The sequence below is a fragment of the Schistocerca cancellata genome, chromosome 1 (genome assembly GCF_023864275.1).
Source record: "Schistocerca cancellata isolate TAMUIC-IGC-003103 chromosome 1, iqSchCanc2.1, whole genome shotgun sequence".
In the NCBI taxonomy this organism is placed as follows: domain Eukaryota; kingdom Metazoa; phylum Arthropoda; class Insecta; order Orthoptera; family Acrididae; genus Schistocerca; species Schistocerca cancellata.
Window position 1 is genome coordinate 26,078,214 of NC_064626.1, and position 24,455 is coordinate 26,102,668.

Consider the following 24,455-nt stretch of genomic DNA (forward strand, 5'->3'; position numbering starts at 1 on the left):
AGCACAGATCGAGATTTATCAAAGCTACACCACAAATTACAGGACACTCTCACCTTAACACTAAACTGGTTCTCGACTAACAAACTTCTATGTAATCCAGAGAAAACTCAGCATCTGCAGTTGAGACTGGCTAATGAGGTAGAACCAAAATCCGTAAAACTGCTTGGAATACACATTGATTCCAAACTTAACTGGCAACCCCACATCTACCAGGTGAGCAAAAAGTTATCGAGGGTGTCCTATCTCATCTGCAAACTGTCTGATCTAGTGAGTAACAAATATCTCAGAACAGCTTACTTTGGACTTGTTCAGTCACATATATCTTATGGGCTGTTACTATGGAGCCACTCTTGTCATGTCAGTGATGTACTACTGATGCAGAAAAAGGTGCTACGAATAATGTGCAAGGTTGGTCCAAAGGAACATTGCTGTCCCTTATTCATCAAAATGGAAATAATGACAGTGATAAATCTTTATATTTATGCATCACTGGTGTATGCTAAAAAGAACAGAACAAAATTTAACACCAGAAAGAACGTACACTTACATGACACCAAAAACGAAGAGAGTATTGACATTCCTAGAGGGGTTGGGTTCTTTGGGGAAGGAGACCGGACAGTGAGGTCATCAGTCTCATTGGATTAGGGAAGGAAGTCGGCCGTGCCCTTTCAAAGGAACCATCCCGGCATTTGCCTGGAGCGATTTAGGGAAATCACGGAAAACCTAAATCAGGATGGCCAGACATGGGATTGAACCGTCGTCCTCCCGAATGCGAGTCCAGTGTCTAACCACTGCACCACCTCGCTTGGTGACATTCCTAGCTAGACATAGGCTGACAAAAACAGGCAACTCTCACAAAGTGAACTGTTTGAAATTATTTAACAAATTACCACATATTGCACTCAATACACCTTTCAATAATTTTAAAAGTAAACTGCCAAATGGTTAATAGACAATCCATACTGCAGTCTCACAGAATTCATGGATACTTGTAACATAGAAATTGAGATTTAAGTCTATGATTCCAATGCTGTATATTGATTAATGTAGCATAAATAATTTGTACTTGCAATGTAAACACTCACTAATGTAGTAACTTCTTATGTATCTTGACATAATTGTAAAACCAATTTCACTTCATCTGGTCAACGGCAAATAAAGAATCTGAAAGAATTAATGAAAAAAGCTGAATATTAACAGTGAACTCTACCACAAGATTAACAGTTTTTTTACAAAAAGATATGGATGCAGAATTTTGCATGCCTGGAGGGAATACAAACAAAGGACACATTCGAAGTGTAATGAAATAAAAAAAGAAGAAAAAATAAAACGTTTATTTTTCACACCTTGTGTAAAATAAAAAAAATATAAAAATAGTTACAAAACAATATATCATTTACAACGGTTTATTATATAAAAATATTTTTTTTACAATTATATTAAAGTAAATTTTTTAACTTAGGAAGGCATAACAAGTAGCAATGCAAATATTTTGCATTTTGATGATAGGAATTACAAGATTTCAATTAGATGGTAGTATACAGGAGAACATCTCTGTAAAATGTAAACCACAAACCATGTATGTAAGTAAAATGAGCCACTACATATATGCCATATATGACAGGATAGCTGAACACAAAAGAAAGAAATGTATCACCACAGCTTTGTACAAAGAGATCCAGATTATGAATAGTGTTAATTCATTTTACTTCAAAATAGAAAAATGTCCCATAATGACGATGATGATGGGAATTATAGTTGTGCTTTGTGTCAGCTTCTCTGCCTGTATAATACACGATGTCTGTTCCTCACAGTATGTCCGTAAATGTTAAAACAACACTAGTACAGCAGGTAATATACGCAATACACATGAGTAGAGAGACCATTTAAAATCAGTACAATGGAGAGATTCTGATAGTAAAACCATGCCTTAAGTGGAAGACATCCTGAGTATTGCTTCCTCCTGATTTGAGATCCTGGGAACTCTGAATGTTCATTTACATTATTTCTACATGACAAACTTATCTTGAAAGTTACATAATGTCATTATCATACTGTGAAACAATACTACTAATACACCCTGAAACCAAAAGGTACCTGAAAGAACCAAACTGATAACACGTATTACAGGAGAATTCAATCAAGAAAACAAACAAATTATGAGACAGAACTGCTAGTCAGTAGTTACCTTCACAAATGGTAAATGTACGGTACTGCTGACAGACATACATGGAAGTGTAACAGATACAATCTCTAGTTTTTGGAATTATTTCATTCTCCAATCTTAAATCCTATAAATAGTTATACTAAACAACAGTCTCAGATATCAGTAAATATAAATGAACAAACTCCATAAGAAGATTATCGATTTTTCCAGCACGAGGTTACGGATACACAATTTCCATTTAAATTACAGGCTATAATACACAACAATGTATGTTCCATTTTGTTACGTAAAGATGTGTAGAAACAAAGTCCCTGGAGAACAAATAGACTATACGAAGGATGAGAGAAAGGTATGGCAAGAGAGCGAGCTGTGTGCAAGCGGGAGGAGAGTGGCCAGATTAGTCGGAACAGGACGCCGGCATGAGGCAGGGAAGTGCACGCTCACCACTGCTCTTCATTGTGGTGACAGGTGAGTGCTCAGAGTGCCACGGGTAACTGGCGAAGGAAAGATGAAAGCAGTGGTGTTTGCTGACACTATTACCTGACTGAAATGGGGGTAAGGACAAGAAGGCAAGTGGGTAGCACTAAGAGAGAAAATATTGAAGGCAGCAGAGGATCAAATATGCAGAAAGACAAAACCTCATGAAAAATTGACGGCTAACACACAAGATACTTAATCTGAATGATGAAATGACAAAATATAAAAATGCAGCAAAATAAGCAGGCGAAAGAGAAAAATGTCTAAAAAATTAGAATGACAGAAAGTGCAAACTGCCTAACCAGGAACAGCTAGATGAAAAATGTAAGGCTGTATGCACAATCATGATTAGGGGAAAGACAGATGCCACCAACAGGAAAATTGAAGAGACCTTTGGTGAAATAAGAAGCAACTGTATGAATATCTAGAGCTGAGATGGCAATCTGGTACTAACAAGGGAACCTCCCCATCGCACCCCCCTCAGATTTAGTTATAAGTTAGCACAGTGGATAGGCCTTGAAAAACTGAACACAGATCAATCAAGAAAACAGGAAGAAGTTGTGTGGAACTATGAAAGAAAAAGCAAAATATACTAACTGAGTAGTCTATGTGCAAGATAGGCAACATCAAGGAGAGCGTAAGCCGAGGAGTGCCGTGGTCCCGTGGTTAGCGCGAGCAGCTGCGGGATGACAGTTCCTAGGTTCAAGTCTTCGCTCGACTGAAAATTTTACCTTCTTTATTTTCGCAATGTTATGATCTGTCCATTCGTTCATTGATGTCTCTGTCCACTGTAATAAGTTTAGTGTCTGTGTTTTGCAACCGCACAGCAAAACTGTGAGATTAGTAGACGAAAGGACGTACCTCTCCAATGGGAACCGAAAACATTTGATCGCAAGGCCATGGGTCGACCGATTCCTCCACAGGAAAACACGTCTGATATATTCTATACGACACTGTGACGGCTTGTGCGTCACATGACAGGAATATGTTGTCGACCCACCTAACTTGTACACTTGGCAAATGGGTAAAAAGATTCTTCTACCTTGCCAAATTTAGGTTTTCTTGTGGATGTGATAATCACTCCCAAAACAGTGACGGACAGATAATAACTGTCTGAAAATAAAAAATTAAACTTTTCACTCGAGGGAAGATTTGAACGACGGACCTCTCGTTCCACAGCTGCTCACGCTAACCACAGGACCACGGCGCTCCTGAGCTCAGACTATCCTTGATGTTACCTATCTTGCGCATGGACTACTCAGTTTGTATATTTTGCTTATTTTGTTCGTAGTTCCACACAACGTCTTCCTGTTTTCTCAATTGATCTGTGTTCGGTTTTTGAAGCCCTATCCACTGTGCCAACTTATAACTAAATCTGAGGGGGTGTGATGGGGAGGTTCCCCTGTAAGGAAAGAAAGGAAAGCTGAAAGGTGAAATGACTACACTGAAGTGCTATAAAAGGGAAATTAGCTCAAAGGCAATATTATAGGAATGGAAGATACTATACTGCAAGAGGAATTTGAAGTAGCACTGAAATATGTAAGTTGAAATGAGGCCCACAGAGCAGATGACATTCCCTTAAAATTGCTGAGGTCCTTGGGACAGCCAGACATGACAACACTATTCCACCTGGTGAGCAAGATATATGAGACAGGTGAAATGGTTCAAATGGCTCTGAGCACTATGGGACTCAACTGCTGTGGTCATAAGTCCCCTAGAACTTATGAACTATTTAAACCTAACTAACCTAAGGACAGCACACAACACCCAGCCATCACGAGGCAGAGAAAATCCCTGACCCCGCCGGGAATCGAACCCGGGAACCCGGGCGTGGGAAGCGAAAACGCTACCGCACGACCACAAGATGCGGGCAGACAGGTGAAATACTCTCAGCCTTCAAGAGGAATATAATAAATCCAATTTCAAAGAAAGCAGGCACTGACAGGTGTGGATACTACCAAACCATTAATTACATAAGTCTTGATTGCAAAATATTGACAGAATTATTCAAACAAGAATGGAAAAATCGGTAGAAGCCAACCTGAGGGAAGAATTGGGTTGGATTATGGAGGAACATACCAACACAGGAGGCAATACTCACCTCACAACTTCCCTTACAAAATATGTTGAAGATAGACAAACCTCTGTTTGCAGCATTTTTAGATTTGCAGGAAGCCTCAGACAACGTTGGCTGGAATACATTCTTTAACATTCTGAAGGTAGCAAGGGTAAAATACAGTAAGAGACAGGTTATTTACAACTTGTACAAAAACCCACTACAGTTATAAGACTTAAAAGACATGAAAGAGATGCAGTGGTTGACAAGGGAATGAGGCAGGGTTGTAGCCTACCGGGGTTAATATTCTATCTGTGCACTGAGCAAGTAGAGAAAGAAAACCGAGAATAAATTTGGACAGGGAATTTACATTTGGGGAGAAGAAATGAAAACTTTCAGGTTTGCCAGTAACACAAATTCATCAGAGATGTCAAAGTATTTTGAAGAGCTGTCGAATGAAACAGATATAGTCTCGAAAAGAGATTGTAAGATGAATGCCGACAAAATGGAATTTAGTCAAATCAACTGATGCTGAGGGAGTTAGATTAGGAAATGAGAAACTAATAGTAGTAAACACGTTTTGCTATTTGTACAGCAAAATAACTGATGATGGCCAAAGTGAAAAATGATAAAATGCAGGTTAGCTATCGGACAAAAAACATTTTTGTAAAAAAGGGGAATTTGTTAACATTTAATACAAATTTATGTGGCAGGAATTCACACAAGAAAGGAAAAGAAGCTTTTGAAATGTGGTGCTACAGAAATATGCCAAAGATTAGATGGATAGTCTGAGTAACTAATGAAGAGGAACTGAATTGAACTGGGTAAAAAAAGAAATTTAAGGCACAATGTGACTAAGAGAAAGCATCAGTTAATAGGACCCATCTTGAAGTGGCAAGGAATCGTCAATTTGGTAATGGAAGGAAGTGTGGGTGGGTAAAACTTTGGAGGGAGACCAAGAGATGAATACAGTGAGAAGATTCAAATAGATGTAGGTTGCAGTGATTATACAGAGATAAAAAGGCACACGATAAAGCAGGATGGAGAGCAGCACCAAAACAGTCTTCAGACTTAGGCCACTGCCGACAACAAAAACAACAACAAATCTGACAGAGTATATGTCCTAAGGAGAAAAATGATTGAACATCGCCAGGCAATTAGAGTCTGTCCACTATTAAGATGCTACAAAAATAATTAGGAAGTTGCTGTATTTGGTAATTACAATAGTGATCTCAAAATAGTTCTAATAAAGAGCAATTAGAGTTACTGATGACCAACTTCGGGTTATTCCCCACAGCAACATTCTCAACAAGGAAAGGACACAGCCCAACAGCAATTGATAATTAATTTCAAAATCCTATTGTATTTCATGAAACAAATGTGAGACCCATAATAAACAATTGGTCTGACTGTGATGGCTAAATGTCAGGATTCATCCAGCCATCATCAATCAGTTTTAGCGAAGAAGGTAAAAGCATACAATATTATGAAAACGAATGTTGCTACTCACGATCTAGTGGAGATGCTGAGTTGCAGATAGTCACAACAAAAAGACTGTTACAAATTAGCTTTTGGCCAGAATGGCCTTTATCAAAAATACACACCCCCTCCCCACATTCTGGGCAGTGTGGCTTCAGTTGCCAGAGATTGCAGTCATGTGTTTGTGAGTTGCGTGAACGTGTGTGTGTGTGTGTGTGTGTGGGGGGGGGGGGGGGGGATCTGGTTTTGACAAAGGCCATACTGGCTGAAAGCTAATTTGTGATAGTCTTTTTGTTGTGCCTATCTGCAACTCAGCATCTCCACTATATGGTGAGTAGCAACTTTCCTTTTCATAATATTGTTACGAGGGTGGTTTGAAAAGTTCTTGGAATCACGACGAGGTCTGTGCTAGTGCAATGAGTTGTTTGTATGATATTCATTGGACTATTGCCTGTAAACACGTGCCACATCAGTTCTCTTGGAAGAGAGCTGCAGTGGTGATGTGGCTATGTTGTTGTTCCCATGTAGTGATTTGCGAAAATGGGGGAAAAAAAAAAAAAAATATATATATATATATATATATATCGAGATTCGAGCAGTGATTAAGTACTTCGTAAATAAAGGTATAAAAGCAAAGGACATTCAAGCCGATTTAAAGAATACACTGGAGGACTCTGCTGCTTTGTATTCAACTGTTGCCGAGAGGACAAACAAATTTAAATTTGGTAGGGAGAGCTTAGATGATGATCTGCACAGTGGTCGGCCAAGATGTGTCACTACTCCAGAAATCATTCCAAAAGTGCACAAAAGGTCATGAAGGACATACCGATTTAAAGTGCGTGAAATTGCTTACGGTTGCCAGATGTCATCTGAAAGGGTATATCACATTTTAACTGAAGAATTAGAAATAATGGAAGATCAGTGCCCTGAAATAAAAACACTATCTGCAAGATAGGTGCCCTGACTCTTGACGCTGGATCAAAAATGCGTGAGAATGGACGTGGCAAAATTACATGAACTAAGGTATGAATTGTTGCCACACCTGCCTTATTCACCTGATATGGCTCCATCAGATTTCCATCTCTTCCCAAAACTGAAAATTTTGCTTGGTGGACGAAGATTCACTTCAAACAAAGAATTGATAGCCGGAGTTGACAACTATTTTGCAGGGCTGGAGGAAACTCATTTTCGGCATGGGATCAAGGGACTTTAACATCATTGGACCAAGTGCATTAATCTACAAGGAGACTACGTAAAAGTTTCACAGAATCATAAATACTGACTCAGTCATCCTTATTCAGAGAGTATTAATTAGACAAAATATGGGAAGAAATTTACCAAGAACATACAGCACACAAGAAATTTAATGGCTTCCTAAAAATATTTTAAGAACAGTGTAATCCAGTTCCGGTCATGGACAAAGACACTGAACCCTGAGAGAACATCTGGAATCAAATTATCAAGTGGTATGAAGAGAGAGTTTTATTTATTACAGAACACAAATTTTAACCAAGACAAAGGTGCACTATAAACACAACACCAAAATTCTTCACTGTGTCAGTAAAATTACCATGAACTATGTACGAAAAATACAGAATTCCAAGAACATAGCAGAGGCAATTTGGAACATTATTAGAAATGAAATGAACAAATCTGGCGAGGCATACGATGGTCAACTCCCTGACAATTATCATCAGTGAGGTACCTGATGTCAAATTCCAATAAAAACTTCATATCAGCAACTGAAAACACGGAAAAAATACTCCATTGAAAGCACACCTATTACTTAGGGAAGTATTGCACCTATTACTAGGAATCTTCAGATTACAAAAACCAATTCTTATTGAGATGACAACCCCCTGTCCTGGTTCATCAAATAGAAATACAATAGAAATATCAGTATGACAAATAGCTTCTATCTTTAAATCAAAGACTGTACTGTTACACTACGTACGTTTAACAGAGATTGAAATGAGTGGACTGTGGGAATTTCGGATATATTGACGGCAGAATTCTCCCAGACTTCACAGAAGCTGTTACTGGTGGCTTTTCAGATGAGTAAATAGTGGACAAGTTCTCATGAGACAGAAAGTGTCACCAATGAATAGGGCATGGATATGAATCGTATTTAAGTGTTTCAAACTGTGGATCTGTGGTCCATCTAGAAAGGCTTTGCTGAAACTATTGCTAATTTTGAATATCAGTGAGAAGTTAAATATCAAGTTTGTCATGGATTAATTATTTTGAAAATAGCTATTTATTGCTGCATGCACGACACCTACAGACAATGCAACAAAACAACAGGAAGGAAACCTGGCTGCTCCCAAAGTTGCAGCAGCATCAGTAGTCATTGGATCATGCCAACTGAGGGCCTCCAGCATATTTAAGTAAGCACAAGGCATTGTCAAGAAACTTCTCATTCAGAGAATTGAGTAACTGTAATTTCAGATTCTGGATGAATAAGGAAAAAGTAAACTTACAGTAATCAAGCATATGTTGCTAATTTATAACATGCATAACATGCACTCCTAGTGGAGTTGATTTCAGAAGACTCAGTCATGATCACAAGTGGAGTGGTCTCTCATCCGTTTCCTATTTGCAGACTATAGCAGCAGTGCCACTGGACTGTGCTGGGAGAATTTCACTGTGAAACTGCACCCACAGTCACCATTTGGCATTAGTGCACAATGAACTGGTGTATACAGGCAAATTTAAACTAAGTAAGCAAGTAAGTTATGATCTAACCTTCGATATAAATGGAGAGACTGCTCCTTACTACCTGACAGTAAAATTACTACAGGTACTGCGAAAGTAACAACATTATAGCTACCCTTTCTTATACCAAGTAATATAATTACTGTAATAATAGACAATGACAAAATTCAGCATCTAATAGCTAAGTCTCCTTTGTTTCCATATACCTACATGTGTTTCATAATCCTGAAGAGTCTCCTTTGTTACTGGGCTCACAGTACACAATAAATGAAGGAATAATATTGCAAAATTAATATTGTGCACAAAACTTTTAAAAAATCCATTTTCAGATTTATGCAGACAAATTTCTCATTTTAGTGCTATCAACGTTAACTACTGCCAACATACTACATAACAGTGATGCCGATATATATAATATCTTGTACCATGGGACCATTATTTTTTTTCTATTTAATGATATAATATATAAAGTTACAGAGTTTTCACTAAATGTGAAAATTCTTCACATCTGGAGTAGCACAGTGACGACGAAACAAGAATTCATTGCAATTAAGATATTCATTCATCACATACTGTATATAACTAAAAATTTCAACAGACCATTGTTTGTTAAAATTGTGCTTGTAATAGCTCCCACAGTTATCAATCTTTTCCTAACACTGAGATTCAAACTGTCTTCTACAATTATTTATCATGTTCATAATTAATCACCTGTCTCATTCATCCCACATTGTCAGTAATTCTCAATTTGTTTCATTTACAAACAATGTAATACGTTCACAATTACAGAAATCATCATATAAGGTTTGAGAGATAACTGGTCCCTCAAACTATTCTTCGCCAACAAAATAAGTCACAGATTGACCTGAGAGTTTTAAGATACTACTTTCGTGAAATATATGAGGAGGCAAGTTTCACGACAACGAGTTGATAAATTTGCACATTCTATATACAATCACTACAACAACTCCAAAATTTCACACCTAAAATCTTGCGTAACACAAATGAAACATAACACGCACTGAAATACGACTCCAGCAAGCTGTCTTTCAAATTTTCTGTCTGGAGAAGGTGGGGATTAGGGGGAGGAGGGGAGAGGGGAGGTGCGAGGTAGGAGTGAAGAGGTAGCTTGGGGGGGGGGGGGGGGCTGGACTATGGCTGAAGAGTGGGAGGTATGAGGCATAGATTATACTCATTCTTATCCTCTAATATATTCTACTTGTTAGGTTTAACTTTGTAACCTGCTGACAAAAGTATACATATTATTGCCAATCCAAGCCTGGTCAGGAGTCTGCATTCTGTTGGCCTTTAGAACGGAAGCTCTTAGCCCCTCTAACTTGTATGTGAGTAGGTCTTTCCTTAGTTGAGGGCATAAATGAAAGGGCACGTCTTATTCTATCTGGCTCTCGAATTTGTGGAGATATCACCTGCAAAACAGCAGAAAAACTGACATTAAATTTGAGCAAAGCACAAAGCAGAGCAGAGCAGAGCAAAGCACAAAGCAGAGCAGAGCAGAGCAAAGCACAAAGCAGAGCAGAGCAGAGCAAAGCACAAAGCAGAGCAGAGCAGAGCAAAGCACAAAGCAGAGCAGAGCAGAGCAAAGCACAAAGCAGAGCAGAGCAAAGCACAAAGCAGAGCAGAGCAAAGCACAAAGCAGAGCAGAGCAAAGCACAAAGCAGAGCAGAGCAAAGCACAAAGCAGAGCAGAGCAAAGCACAAAGCAGAGCAGAGCAAAGCACAAAGCAGAGCAGAGCAAAGCACAAAGCAGAGCAAAGCAAAGCACAAAGCAGAGCAAAGCAAAGCGCAAAGCAAAGCAAACCACAAAGGGTGAACAGCTTTTCATTACTTCAAGAAATTATTTGTAAGCACCTGTAATGTCTGCCTGTTTCATGCTACAACAAAGTTTCATTAATGTCCTCATTACCTTCAAACACATGTCTTTAATCTTTAAAAATATCAAGAATTGTATTACAGCCATCTCTTTTGTTCAGTCATTAAATTCTCTTAAAAGAGACTTCTTTTTTAGGAGCTACCAAGTTATCAGCCATTATGGGCTGTACAAAGTTTCTTGTGTTAATTTGACAGTAAAATTAGCTGGAAGAATGTTGAATAAACATGACATACATCCAATATTTAAATTTATATACACATATTTGAAATTGGCGTAAACTTACATTTATTTTCACACCCATACACATTTCTATTAGTTTAGTTTATATTTTTCATTACTCTTCAGAAAATTATGTTAGCAACCTCTTTAGGCTCCTGGGATTCTAACCCATCACTTCTTCACTCTATCTCACATAAATAATGGACCAGAACTGAAACTGACTGGAGCTTAATAATAAGTAAAGTAAAACAGTACCGCAAGATCAGATGAGACACCCCGACGTGTAGGTTCATCGACTAATTGGAAAGGCTTTTCTTTCTCTGCACAAAATGGCACCTTTCCTTCCCAAACTGTGTGAGCTGTCTTTCAGTATAATTCACGAGTACTTGTGACCTGACAGTCCTATGATGAAAGCAGGGAGAAGGTGAAACCAATTCTCGCACGTAGCCTACTCATCTCAAATAGTACTGACCACCTGCAAAGTCTGCAAGATTAACAGTGTCACATTCCTTCACTTCACGGGAGTGTGGTAGAGTTTGAAGGATGATGGCACAAAGTCTGAGGATCAGTAATATCTCCTGCATTTAATGGCCATGTACCAGTGGCAAAAAGTCTTCCATCTCCAGGAACTGAACCGGCTATGCCAGGGTTTAGCACCAAAGCAAAAGTATATAATGAGTGCAGATACAGAAGCTGGGGGCTCAATGCTGACTGACACACACACACACACACACACACACACACACACACGAGAGAGAGAGAGAGAGAGAGAGAGAGAGAGAGAGAGAGAGAGAGAGAGAGAGAGAGAGCACCCATTTAAAAACGTGTGTAGAGAAGTTTTTACACACTGTTAAAGTACAGACCACTTGCAGTTTAAATAATAATGTAACAGACAGGAATTGCAAGCAATAGTTATGTATATTTGGCAGTCGAGCTATTTTAATTCCATTCTAAAATGGCTTCACAACTGGGTTCTCATTTTATGAGTAGGGATTTGAATGCATTTATTTCTCCCACATTTTCTAAAAAAAGCTCACTAAGATTACTCTATAAGTGAAGACTTATACTAACATGTTTTTCCAGTAACAGTGCAGGGTATATCAAAAAGAATCATCAAATTTGGCAAGTCTATATTTCTGAAACAAATAAACATGTACTGTGAAGACAGTCTTTAATCTTCAAATTTTAATTTTAAAGATCATTGATAATGTTTTCAAAAATTTTATAACAAACATATACGATGAATTTATGACACTCAAATTTTTTTTTCATACCTTTTTATAGGTGTTCAATGTGAGTCGCAGAAAGGCACAACAGAAAGACGGTCAGAAAGTTAGCTTTTGGACAACAAGACCTTTTCTAAAAGTAGACAAACATATACACATGCACACACTCATGCAAGCGCAACTCACACACAAGACCACAGTCTCTGGAAACTGGTACCAGACTGTGAGCAGCAGGGCATAATAGGTGAGTAATAGTATACAGAAAAATTAGAGATACAAAACTGAAATGCCAGATTTTCAAAAGGTTCAAATTCTATGATTTGAACAGCCTGCGTTTCTTATAACAAAATTTACTAAACTACAAAATTTAGGAAGATGTGAAAGTGTTTACAAAGAAGAAAAATCCGGCTTTATAATGAGGTATATCAATCCTATAACAAACGGTTATTAGCAGCAATAAATTCTTGAGTGAACATTATTTTATTAACTCTTAAATACTGAATACATTACAATGTTATCATACATAATGTTTATATTATGGCCACCAATCAAATGGATTTTTAAGCCTTATTTTTTAAAGAGTGATCCTGCAAAGTAAATCTGGCATTTCATGTAATTCCAGTAAAAAAGAGGAAAAAATGCTATTTACATTAGGAGTGCTATTAGGGCAACTGAAACTATTCCATCTTGCCACACTTCACACTGGAGGCACACTTCCTAAAAGATCGAAACACATTGTGGTAATACCCATTATAAAACTGAAGACAAGTGAGAAACCTCAAATTATAAATAAAGTTCCATTCTCCTTGTGTTACTTAACAGAGAAGACAATATACAATATCACAAGGTCAGTTCTGGTAGAAATAACATAACAACAGGAAACACATCACATCACAAATGATACCACACTGATGGAGCCTAAAACACGCATTCCGGATGGCAAGACAGGAGAATAACTGAACAGAGTTACAACTGCTTCATAGGAAACAGCTTAATTTTTAATCTTAGAAAAAAGGCTCTTACTGTGTAATTTCAGTGTAAGATTTGTTACAGGTACTAGAAATAGCACTTAATACACAAACACTAAATAAAATTTTGTATGTGACATTCTTATGTAACAATATGTATAACAAATTGAGGTGTCACAAGGATGTAGAGAAGTTAATCAGTTGTGTGCTTTTCACTTACACCCAAACCTTCAGATGTCAGACATTAGGATCAGTACCAAATGTTGTACTTTGACAGAATATCAACCAAAACACCAATATAGTTGGTGCTACATGCTGTCGTCCAGGAGACCATGTGTAAACAGTAAGTAATAAGTACCACATCACCTACACCACACAGGAAAAAAACGTATTTGTAAGCACCTATCATGTGGAGCTCCAGTGGTGAAGTCAATAGAGTGTTAGTCCATTGTACCAAGGATACCAGGTTTGAGCACTGGTCATGCCAGTTTTTGAATTGTAGTAGTGTGAAACTGTTATAAGGGACAATACGTACCTGACATGTAAAAGAACTGTCTGGAGTTTATAAAAGTATGGCGGTGCTGCCACCTAGCAGTCTACTACTACTACTACTACTACTACTACTACACAAAGTGAAAGTGGACTGCTGATAGAACACTCCTATAACCTCTTGAAAAGTCCTTTCACATGTTAGGAACATGTTGTGCCATACAATAGTTTCGCACACACTACAGTACAAAAACTGTCAGGACCAGGAATTGAACCCAGAACCATTCATATGACAAACTAATGTTCTACTGACTTCCCCACGGGAACTCGACACAGAAATGCTCACAATTCTGCTTTACCTGTGCGCTATAGGTCATTTGGTACTTATTACTCATTGTTTACGCACATTCTCCTGGATGGCAACACACAACACAAACTACACTGGCATTTTGGCTGACACTCTATCGATATACAACATGTGGTACCGATCTAAGTGTCTGACATCTGGAGGTTTGGATGTTGGAGAAATTATTTACTCAGTTGACATACTGACAGGGGTGCTAGCACACTTCACATTCTTTCACACAATATTTTCCTATGACATCATCTGGGACAATGCTGCTAAAGCATTGTAGAAATGACACTGTAACATCATAAGCTGTTGTTCAATTTATTCTTTATTGTGTGATCAGTTTCAGTCAAAGATCAGTATCTAGTACAGTTTTTTTTACTAACATTAAGACTTCCATGTATACATAAAAAGCACAATGTAAAAACTACAACATTTGTAAATGATATTTAATAATGCAGCGACAGACACATGGAGTCATGAATCAAAAGCCTGTGTTCACAAAGAAACATGCAGCAAGAATATTGCATAAAATACATCTGAACTCTGCAAATGAGTATCAGGAGCATGGCTGAGGATATTTAGCAATCAACAGCACAAAAAGTGGGGCAACCCTGATTTCCAATGTGTAGACCGCTTATATTGCCCCTGAGTAGTAACCACAAAAGGAATGTAATAAAGTTCAATGCACAAGCACTTATATTGCCCCCGAGAAGTAACCACAAAAGGAATGTAATAAAGTTCAATGTACAAGTGTGAAACATCATATGTTCACCAATAGCGTGACAATGGATCCCAGCGCCTTTCAGTATCATCTTATAGTTATGAAGAGACATGAAATAATTGTTGTTTCTCCACCAGCAGCAAGATGTGCCTGTGTTCAGGTAGAGGTAACATAATGAATAGTTCTGTGCTGCCTGGGACTACATCCCTGCACAAATCGTCATTGTTGACCCCACATGAAGAGGTGTCAACTACCGAATTTTATTTCACTAGTAATTAGGATCCCAGCATACATAGAGACCTAGAGGAGATCGGCATTGTGTGCGAACAACGAAATGATGGAACAGTATCATCTCAAAGGGTTCAAATCCAGCGAAAAATTGGAATCTGAGCTCTAATCCCAGTCCGGTGTCAATATTTTCAAAATCTGAAGGTCACTTAAAATAAGAAATGAATATCCTACGACCCTACATGACAACTGGTTTGTTAACTAAACTAACATTACTAGTTTAAGAAATCTTACTGGAGATAAGAGCTTCTGTAAGCACAGACTTTCACCTCTTGACAGCAAAATCTTACTCAACTCTGTTCAAGTCAGTAGTGAATGGACATGTTGAATGTTGATTTAGAACCATGGCACAGTTCTGCGTTCTTTACATGGCATTACTGTAGGAGAAGAGGGTATGTTTGTGGCTGTTAAAAACTGGTACCCCCAGCAAGAGTGGAACCCACACCCTAACCATTACAAGCTAGCCTGAGCCCATCCAACCAACCAACCACAGAATTTCATATGTGTTAGTATTATGTTATTGTCATATTGGGGTGTGCAGTGCACACTATGAAAAGTGTCAACTTCCACTTGAGCTGCAGTTGTGAATAACTTGTTCGTGGTCTAGTAGTCAACGTTGTGCAGTGCGAAAGGAAAGCTGTGATCTCAAACCTGTCCATTTCCTTTTAAGCTGTATTCTGTCTCTATGTCTGCTGAAAGTGTGAGTCTGACAGAAGGTCAGAGACAGTTCCATTCATCTTCTAACCAGCCAGTAATAGAAAAATCTTGGAGAAACACATTTGTGAAAGGAGTTGTGAATGTCTGTCATGGTAAGACTATTTCAGCGTCATGTTCTGTGGCGATTTTGTACGGCAGGTTGCTATAAGTATATTTAATTATGGTCTTATTTTGTTCCAGTTCGTTCAAGCTCATGCCATGACAACCCATTTTTGAAGAGTTATGAAGAGTGTTGTTTATGCAGTAGAGAACAGAGTCTGCAATGGAGTAACGTCTTAACATTTGTGACATTATGTTCTGTTTGTGTTGCAATCGAGAAAATCACGCTATATTACTTCAAGTATGGTCATTTTGAGATAAATTAATCACCACAATCAGAAAGACAAACAGGTGATGATGAACGATGTTTCTGTGATTTGCTATTATGGTCAACGACAGTGTATCCACAAATTGGGAAGTGTGCTGACCACTTAATCTTCATTCGACACTTGCCTTCAGTATTCATTCTGAGATTAAAAGAAAGGAAGGTGGATTACGGTACGACATCTTGTCAAAAATGAGATTACATGGAAAACAAAATCTCAATCTAGGAAGGATGGGGAAGGCTAACCAAAGACTGCATTTTATTAGCAGGACACTTAGAAAATTTAACAGATCTTGAGCCATGCACGGCTCATGTTCATCCCATTAATTGCATTTCATCTTCTATTACGGTAGTGCTGCCTCGTTTTCTTATTCCATTTACTGGCATCACTAACTTCCTGCTGTACTCGCCCGTGACTGGCAGCAGCAGGGCGTATCGATAAGCGCACTGTCGTACCATCTGCGGAGGGACCGATGACCGATAGTATTTCCAGGTCATTGTGAGTTGTGTAGTGAGCAAGTGAGTGGAAGATGCACCAGCAGTGCAGTCGTAACAGAGCAACAGTCGCGGACGGACCAGTAGTCAAGTAGGTCAGTTGGTGTGGGGCAGCAAGCAAGCCACCTTCACACGGAGTCGGGCTGGAGCTGCGGGCAGTGTGCACGCGCAGTTGGAGTGTAAGTGTAAGGTGCTGCCTGCGAGTGCTACGAAGTTTGTCACCCACCAATCTTGGACATGAAAGTTGAGTCCTCACTTAACCTACTATTGAGCCTCGACTGTTTACATTTCTTCATTTGATACTGGTTGTGGCTTTTTGGGACATTCCCGCCAGCAACAGCATGTGTTTTTATTTAAATCGGCTAAGATTAACTTAATTTATTCCCTGTTATGGAAATTCACTAGTGGTACCTTCTGCCTTGTGGCCTTTGACATCATTTCGGGCAGTGTATTTTTGTCATCATGTTATTGCTGTCCAGCACGGCGTGTAGTCCAAAAGCTGAGGTGGTGTTGGTGGATGTGGGCGCCAATATTGTGTGTGTCGTGTATTGAAATCTTGTGGTCATTTTGCCGGTTGCGTAGAGAGGAACTGATTTGGTTGATTGTTCGGTTGGCTGTCTGTCTGTTGCGTTGCCTCCAGATTAAGAAGTCGTTGGACAGGCTGACTGTCTCACCTAAATGGGCATTAGTGTTACAATCCCAGGCCAACCCTTGGAAACTTCTGAGCAGTGTTCCTTGTGTGTTATGTAGTAATATCCTTGTTTGGATTTTAGTTATTTGGTTGATGTGTGGCTTTCAGCCGAGTATCAATATCTCTTAAATTAATGTCTTGCCCTTAAGGCATGAGATTGTTATTCTTTATTTTATATGAAATATTTTAAGATACGTCTGTCTGCCCTTTAAAATTGAAACTTTTCTTCTAGGGCTTAAGCTGTTAAATTATTTGTTCATGAGCGGCCTTCAGCCAAGTTTTAATATCTCTTAAATTAATCTTCATCTCTTGCCCTTAAGGCATAAGATTGTTATGATTTGAATGGGGCCTTCAGACTAATTTGCATGAAATGTTTTAAGATAAGGCCTTCTGCCTTTGGATTGAAACTCATCTTATTGCTTAATATGCGACCTCCAGCATAGTTCCATTAAAATTAAATTGCTAAGGTCTTCAGCCAATTAGGTTGAAGATTTAGAAAATATTCTTGGGTGAAACCTCCAGAAGAACCTTGTATTTTAGTTTTGCTTAAGCCTTACATCTTGGATTGTGAATGTGACCTTCAGCCGATCTAAAGTTAATCAAAGGAGGTCAATTAAAGTTTTGAATGTTTTGCATCCTTGTTGTAATATTGTGTGTTGATAAATAAAGTTTTTATGTTGAGTGCAACTAACAGGAACTCATTTTGGCCCCTTTCCACAACCTAATCAGCTCTGTGCTGCTAGTCCCAGGCACGTCACTGGTAGCAGAGCATGGTTACGTTTGTGCTTGCCATTCCAGTTACTGTCAGTTTCACCCTCATTTCTGTTCTGTGGCACCGTATTGTTTTGGTGGTTGATTGTTTCAGGTGTATTCTAATGGCGGTCAGACAGCGTCCAGGGATTGGCCTGCTGAGAAAGGACCATCTAGTTTACGAGTTGGCAATAAGGTGGCAACCTATTGAGGGCAGTGTTCTGGACTCAGCGGCTCATTTGCGCACTGCCATTCTTCATCCGGTTGACGTCAAGCCGGTGGTGGTGGGTGAGACAGGAGTGGCCATTGAATTTTTGGTTAAGGCTGTTAGAGGCCTTGAGGACACTATTTGTGTTTTGGAAGGAACCCAACCTAGTGACAGTGAGCTGGATAGGGTGCGGGCGCATTTAATGCATTCAACTAATTGGATAGGATTGGTTGGTTTGTTTGTGGAAGGAGACCAGACAGCGTGGTCATCGGTCTCATCGGATTAGGGAAGGATGGGGAAGGAAGTTGGCCGTGCCCTTTCAGAGGAACCATCCCGGCATTGCCCTGGAGTGATTTAGGGAAATCACGGAAAACCTAAATCAGGATGGCCGGACGCGGGATTGAACCGTCGTCCTCCCGAATGCGAGTCCAGTGTCTAACCACTGCGCCACCTCGCTCGGTAATTGGATAGGAGATTTGGGCATATTAGCCTTGGAAGATTATCATAAAAAACTAGCAGTTCAATTGGGAGCTTTGGTTAGTGCATTACAGTTTAAGTTTACGTGTTTAGAGTTGGATGGGAAGAGGATTGAAGAGCGGGACTTGCTGTGTCAGGGACAGGGCGAGAGCCTGCCCAGGGGTGGTACTGTCAAGTTAGACACAATATTAGATATTACTGAATTAGTTGTGGAGTGACTTTAACAGATTGAGAAATTATTGCGATTGTTGGTTCACCTTGAACAACACGGCTGCCCTTTGCATTCCACACCAAGTAATTTTGTCACTGTGGTACCCACTGGTTAGAGGTGAGTTGCAGAACCTCCTCTCGTGAGCCATGACAGAAGGGTTCTTCTTACAGCAATTGAGGTAGCTCGTGATTAAGCAGAGGTTGACCACCGGAGTTCGAAAACAGCTCGAGTGTCGTTACATTTGGGAAGTGCAGCGCGATAAGGAGCGCTTACATCAGTAAGTCGATTGAGTTCAGACAGCCTCTTTGGCCTTGTTGATTGATTTGCCTGAACAAGAATTGGTGTCTATTGTTCTTGGAGGAATGCGCGCGGCAGATAAGTTGTATTTTGTCTTCAATAAGCAGCCTTCAGCCTGGGGAAGAGCTCCGTAACGCGGTTGTAGCAGAATTGGCATTGAGAATTGGGAATGATGTGTGGCACAAGGTTAAGGGGGAGGCCGTCGGTGCTGGTTCCCAAGTATCTACATCCGCTGAAGCCATTAGAAGGCAATTGTTTCAGGTGCAGCAGTATGGCACATTTGGTGTACTCTTGCGTTCAGTCTTGTGCACCCAGAGACAATAAATGATGCTGGGATGGGCCGTGACCTCAGGATCGAGCCTTTAGACCCTGGCATATTTGTGTTGTCAATCCCTCATCACTGCCCTTGCCTTACGTTTGTTCTCGAGTAGGTGGCGAACTGATTTGTACTCTAAGTTTCCTTTAATTTCCGTCTACGGTCACAATTTTTAACAGATTACCGGTTTCGGTCTTTAATGACCATCATCAGATCTGTCTCATAAAATCAAAGTCCTAATGAACTGCAGCCATAGTGGCATAGTCAACTATTAAATGCGGAATCAGCACCAGCATCGTCAAATACATACAAATCACATGACATGCACAAGTCATGTTGTCAGTAAAACACTAACATTCAGGACTTCCTGTAAATAATGGAATGATATGCTCGACAACCTTCAACAGCATCAATCCCCAAAGACAATTACAATCAATGTTTCACTCCTCGCTCTTGAATAATTTTAAGAACATTACAACAAACTTGTCATGTTTGAGTTAACTGCAAGTACGGGTCAATTCTGTACAAATTAAGACTTCCCAATTCGATGAGTCCAGGATCACTGTGACACTTTGTAAGAGTTTTCAGTGTTTAAAGGGTACAGATGAATCTATCAACCAAAAATATCTACCGATTGACTACTTCTGATCTCAGATACACATATTTTATGGAATAAAATCGATTTACACACTTAGCACACACTTGTTAAAAATAAAAACAAGGATGATCAGTCACTACATCTAAAGCTTTTGTCTACAAGGTGCTCTGGATGCTTTTCTCTGTCATAAGTTGGCAGGCCCAGTATTTACTTTAGTCATACAACATTTGACAAACTAATGATGTCAATGTATATTGAGTGTTTTACGTTCATCACCTCGAAGACAGAATGTTTTTGACAGGTTAGTGAGAAGAAATATTTTAGAACTGATCTTTTGGCAAAATGCACTAATCTTGACATCAGTAATTTCTGCATTGAAAGTGTATTTGAGGCAGCCGCTATATTACTGCCAGGTCCGAAACTAATTGTAGTGCCTTTATACTGTACCCCTGACGGCAATATTTATGTCTTCACAAGAGGTACTATACAGAGGAATCTCTTGCTCACAAAAATGCAATCAACATAAAATTTTAATCTTTGGGGATATTAACATTGACATTAGGGTTACAACAAGAAAGCACTTCCACTTGCCTAATGTCCTCGGCTCACACAGTGTGTTTTGTGCAAATAAAAATGCCAACAAAACAGCTATCAAGACAAAATAATGTTATAAAAACCATGGAAAGCAATGCGTATGAAATAGGGCTTTTTGATACTATGTATCTATTTGATCATAAAGGGATGTGGTTAAAATTGCTGACAGTAATTCCTACAGAGCAATGTTAACAATCAAAGTATGTTAGTATTGTTAACGATATTCATATCAATGCTTTCAGATCACAGCTGTATATGACAGCACGGTCCAACTTCCAGTCTCAATTTACAAATGTTGTAGAAGATTTTTACAGCTCTGTCAATCTTGTTTCCAATATGCTTAATAAGTGCTGTACTGAAGCATTAAAAAGACACAAGGGGAAACCAGGCAAAAGTTAGCACAGAAGTTTACATCGGCGGTACACATCTGACCTCAAAAAATAAGAACACAGGTCATCAGTCTCTACAACATATCAAAGAACAATGAAGAAGATACAATCCAGTAACTTCAACTGAAGAAGAGGTACAGATCAGAAATATAAAACAGAAATGAATGGCAAATTGTAACTAGGTAACTATATTCAGCAATCACAAAACAATTCAAATCTGCTTGGAGATTTGTGATACTACCTGTATCACATCTGAAGAAATGAATAACTTCATTATTAATTCTAACTCCAAAGGACACCCAACTCAACAAAATTATAATTATAAATCAGGTATTAACAAACATCTAAAAAACGTTATTCATGGCACACAGCAAACATGCAACATCTACATTCAAGTGGGCACAAATTGCTGTCACTGACATTGCCGTAGCTATAGCAAAATTCAGCAACTCAAATTTAGAAGACTTGAATGGTCTGTCAAATTTTGTTATAAAAGAAAGACAGAAAACATACTACAACCAATTAGTGTACCAATAAACTGAATTTTATGAGTTGTTCTTTTACAGCTTTGTTAAAGGTAACAGTAATTATCCTTCTACATAAGAAAGGGGATAAGCCTTGTGTTGATAACTACCATTCTATTTCTCTTGTACACACTTTTGAAAAGAGTAGAACATTGCATATACCAGCAAATTTACAAATGTTTCACCTGCAATGGAACAATGCCAGAAAGTGAATATAGCTTCAGGGAAAATTCACCTGCACTGAAAGCTCTTGGAAATCTTGTTTTGACAATACTTTGCGTCTGTGATGCAACATCGTCTGTTGATGCCCCACTGATTGACCTACACAGGACATTTGATTCTGTGAGTCATCGCATTCTAATACGTAAACTGAGGTGCCACGGCATTCGAGATACGGAACTCACCTGTAGAGAATCGTATCTTGACAATAGGAAGCAGATGGTACATTTTAATGGTATGAGCCCTAGATTCTGAAATATTTCACAATGTGTGCCTAAAATTTCCGTACTGAGACCTGTATTATTTATAATCTATATTAATGGCCTACTTAGTATCATGCTACGTAAATCAGTTCTTTATGCTGATGATACCAATTTCATTGCAACTGGAAATGACAGAGGACCTACAGGAACAAATAAAAGCCAAAAGAATGTCCAACATCTGGTTTAGAGACTATGAACTAACTGCAAACCAGAAAAAACTGAAATTGTAATCTTTAATTTATGCAATACCAACAATGATCGTATGTCAGTTAAACTTCTTGGTGTACCCATGGATTCCAAAACTGACTTGGAACCTCCACACAGATTCTATATGCACTAAATTATCAAGAGTCATATACCTGTTACATAAACTTAAAGAGCATGTGCAAGCAAAAATAAGATGCCGAGCTCCTATTATGCATTTTTTCATAGCCACACAACATACTGCACTCTGCTTTGGGGCTGCTCCACTGGGGCAAAAAGTGTTTTCATATCACAGAAAAAGGCCATCACATGCGTAGCATGTATTTTCAAAAGCAATATATCCTTTAGGCCACTTTCCAAGAAATTAGTTGTCACTGCTGTATCATTATTTACACTTAGTTGCCTAGTCTACACAAAAGAAAACCACGAGATCTACAGATTAAGGCAAACACTCCATTGTCACAATATACGCCACAAAGAGAAGATTGACCTTCACATGACTAAGCAAGACACACAATAGTCGTACATACCTCGTATTAAAACTGTTTAATGCACTGTCCATATAAGCTCACACTAACCCATTAAAAATCTTCAGAAATGTTCTACAAAACTGGCTTAAAAAGAAGGCTTTCTACACCATAGAGGTTTGATTGAGCAAAAGAATATCTGAAATTTTAACTTATACTCACTGTATGTCTTTATCCAAATCTACATGATTTAACTATTTCCTTTATTATCATATTTACCATTATGTGTTATTCAATTTGCACAAACTATTAACATCAGTAGCGAAGTGTTGCCACATGGACAAATGAAATTAAATTTGGTCAGGAGAGCTTAGATGATGATCCACGCAGTGGTCAGCTAAGATGTGTCACTACTCCCGAAATCATTGCAAAAGTGCACAATGGTCATGGAGGATCGCTGATTGAAAGTGCTTGAAATTGCTCACGCTTGCCATGTCACCTGAAAGAGTTTATCACATTTTAACTGAAGAATTAGAAATGAAAAAAATTATCTGCAAGATGGGTGCCACGACTCCTGACGCTGGATCAAAAACGCTTGACAATAGACATATCGGAACAATGTTTGGCCCGTTTTAGAAGAAACGAAAAAGAATTTTTTGCGCCACAGATGAAACTTGGGGTGCACAGAGACAAAACAACAGTCAAAGCAGTGCAAACATGCTGATTCTCCTCCATCAAAGACAATTCCTTCTCTGGGAAAGGTCATGGTAACAGTGTTCAGGGGTGCAAAAGGGATTCAGTTTGTAGATTATCTCCCCATTGGGCAAACAATTACTGGAGAATACTATGCTACGTTCCTGGACAAATTGCAACAAAAGACACACAAAAAAGCCAGGTTTAGCAAAGAAGAAAGTCATCTTCCATCAAGGCAATGCGTGCCCACACACAGGTGCCGTCGCCATGGCAAAATTACACAAACTAAGGTATGAATTGATGCCACATCTGACTTATTCACCTGATATGGCTCCATCACACTTCCATCTCTTCCCAAAACTGAAAATATTTGAAAATATTTCTCAGTGGATGTAGATTCACTTAAAATGAAGAACTGATAGCAGGAGTTCACAACTATTTTGCAGGCCTGGAGGAAACTAATTTTTAAGATGGGATCAAGGCACTGGAACATCATTGGACCAAGTGCATTAATCTACAAGGAGACTACATTGAAAAATAAAAGAAGTTTCAGTGATGTAAGTACTTTTTTATATTCTGTTCCGAGAACTTTTTAACCTACCCTCATACACTAACATGACTGATGGATCCCAATTAGCCTCCTTAGACATTGTGAATCTCTACACAAACATTCCAATGAAATTCACTCTACACATAGTGACTGATAACTTCGTAAGTAGAAAAAGATAAGTCAATCCAAGAGATTAAGGCATACATGGATTGCTTGGAACTGATTCTAACTTACTATTATTTTAAATTCCATAGAAATATTTGTCAGCAAAATTGTAGGTAGGGCCATTGAGGAACTACCTCTGGATTTTTAGCCCGATTCCTATAAATCATCTAAGAACAATTATTCTCTCTATGGAATCCACTAATTCACATAAGATAA

At 38.7% G+C, this 24,455-nt stretch overlaps 1 protein-coding gene and 1 long non-coding RNA gene across 2 annotated transcripts in view; one reads left to right on the top strand and one right to left on the bottom strand.

Moving 5' to 3' along the window:
* Positions 1-1,352: 1,352 nt before the first annotated feature.
* Positions 1,353-6,723, top strand: LOC126164801 (uncharacterized). The gene is made up of 2 exons (XR_007535439.1): positions 1,353-4,298; positions 4,523-6,723. It is a non-coding gene; the product is annotated as an uncharacterized LOC126164801 (long non-coding RNA).
* A 3,369-nt stretch (positions 6,724-10,092) lies between these two features.
* Positions 10,093-24,455, bottom strand: part of LOC126164785 (differentially expressed in FDCP 6 homolog) — a 112,568-nt gene continuing 98,205 nt past the window's right edge. The window contains exon 10 of the mRNA XM_049920268.1: positions 10,093-10,321. Within this exon, the coding sequence (XP_049776225.1) occupies positions 10,178-10,321 (144 nt within the window). The 3' untranslated portion in view covers positions 10,093-10,177. The remainder of the gene's footprint in view (positions 10,322-24,455) is intronic.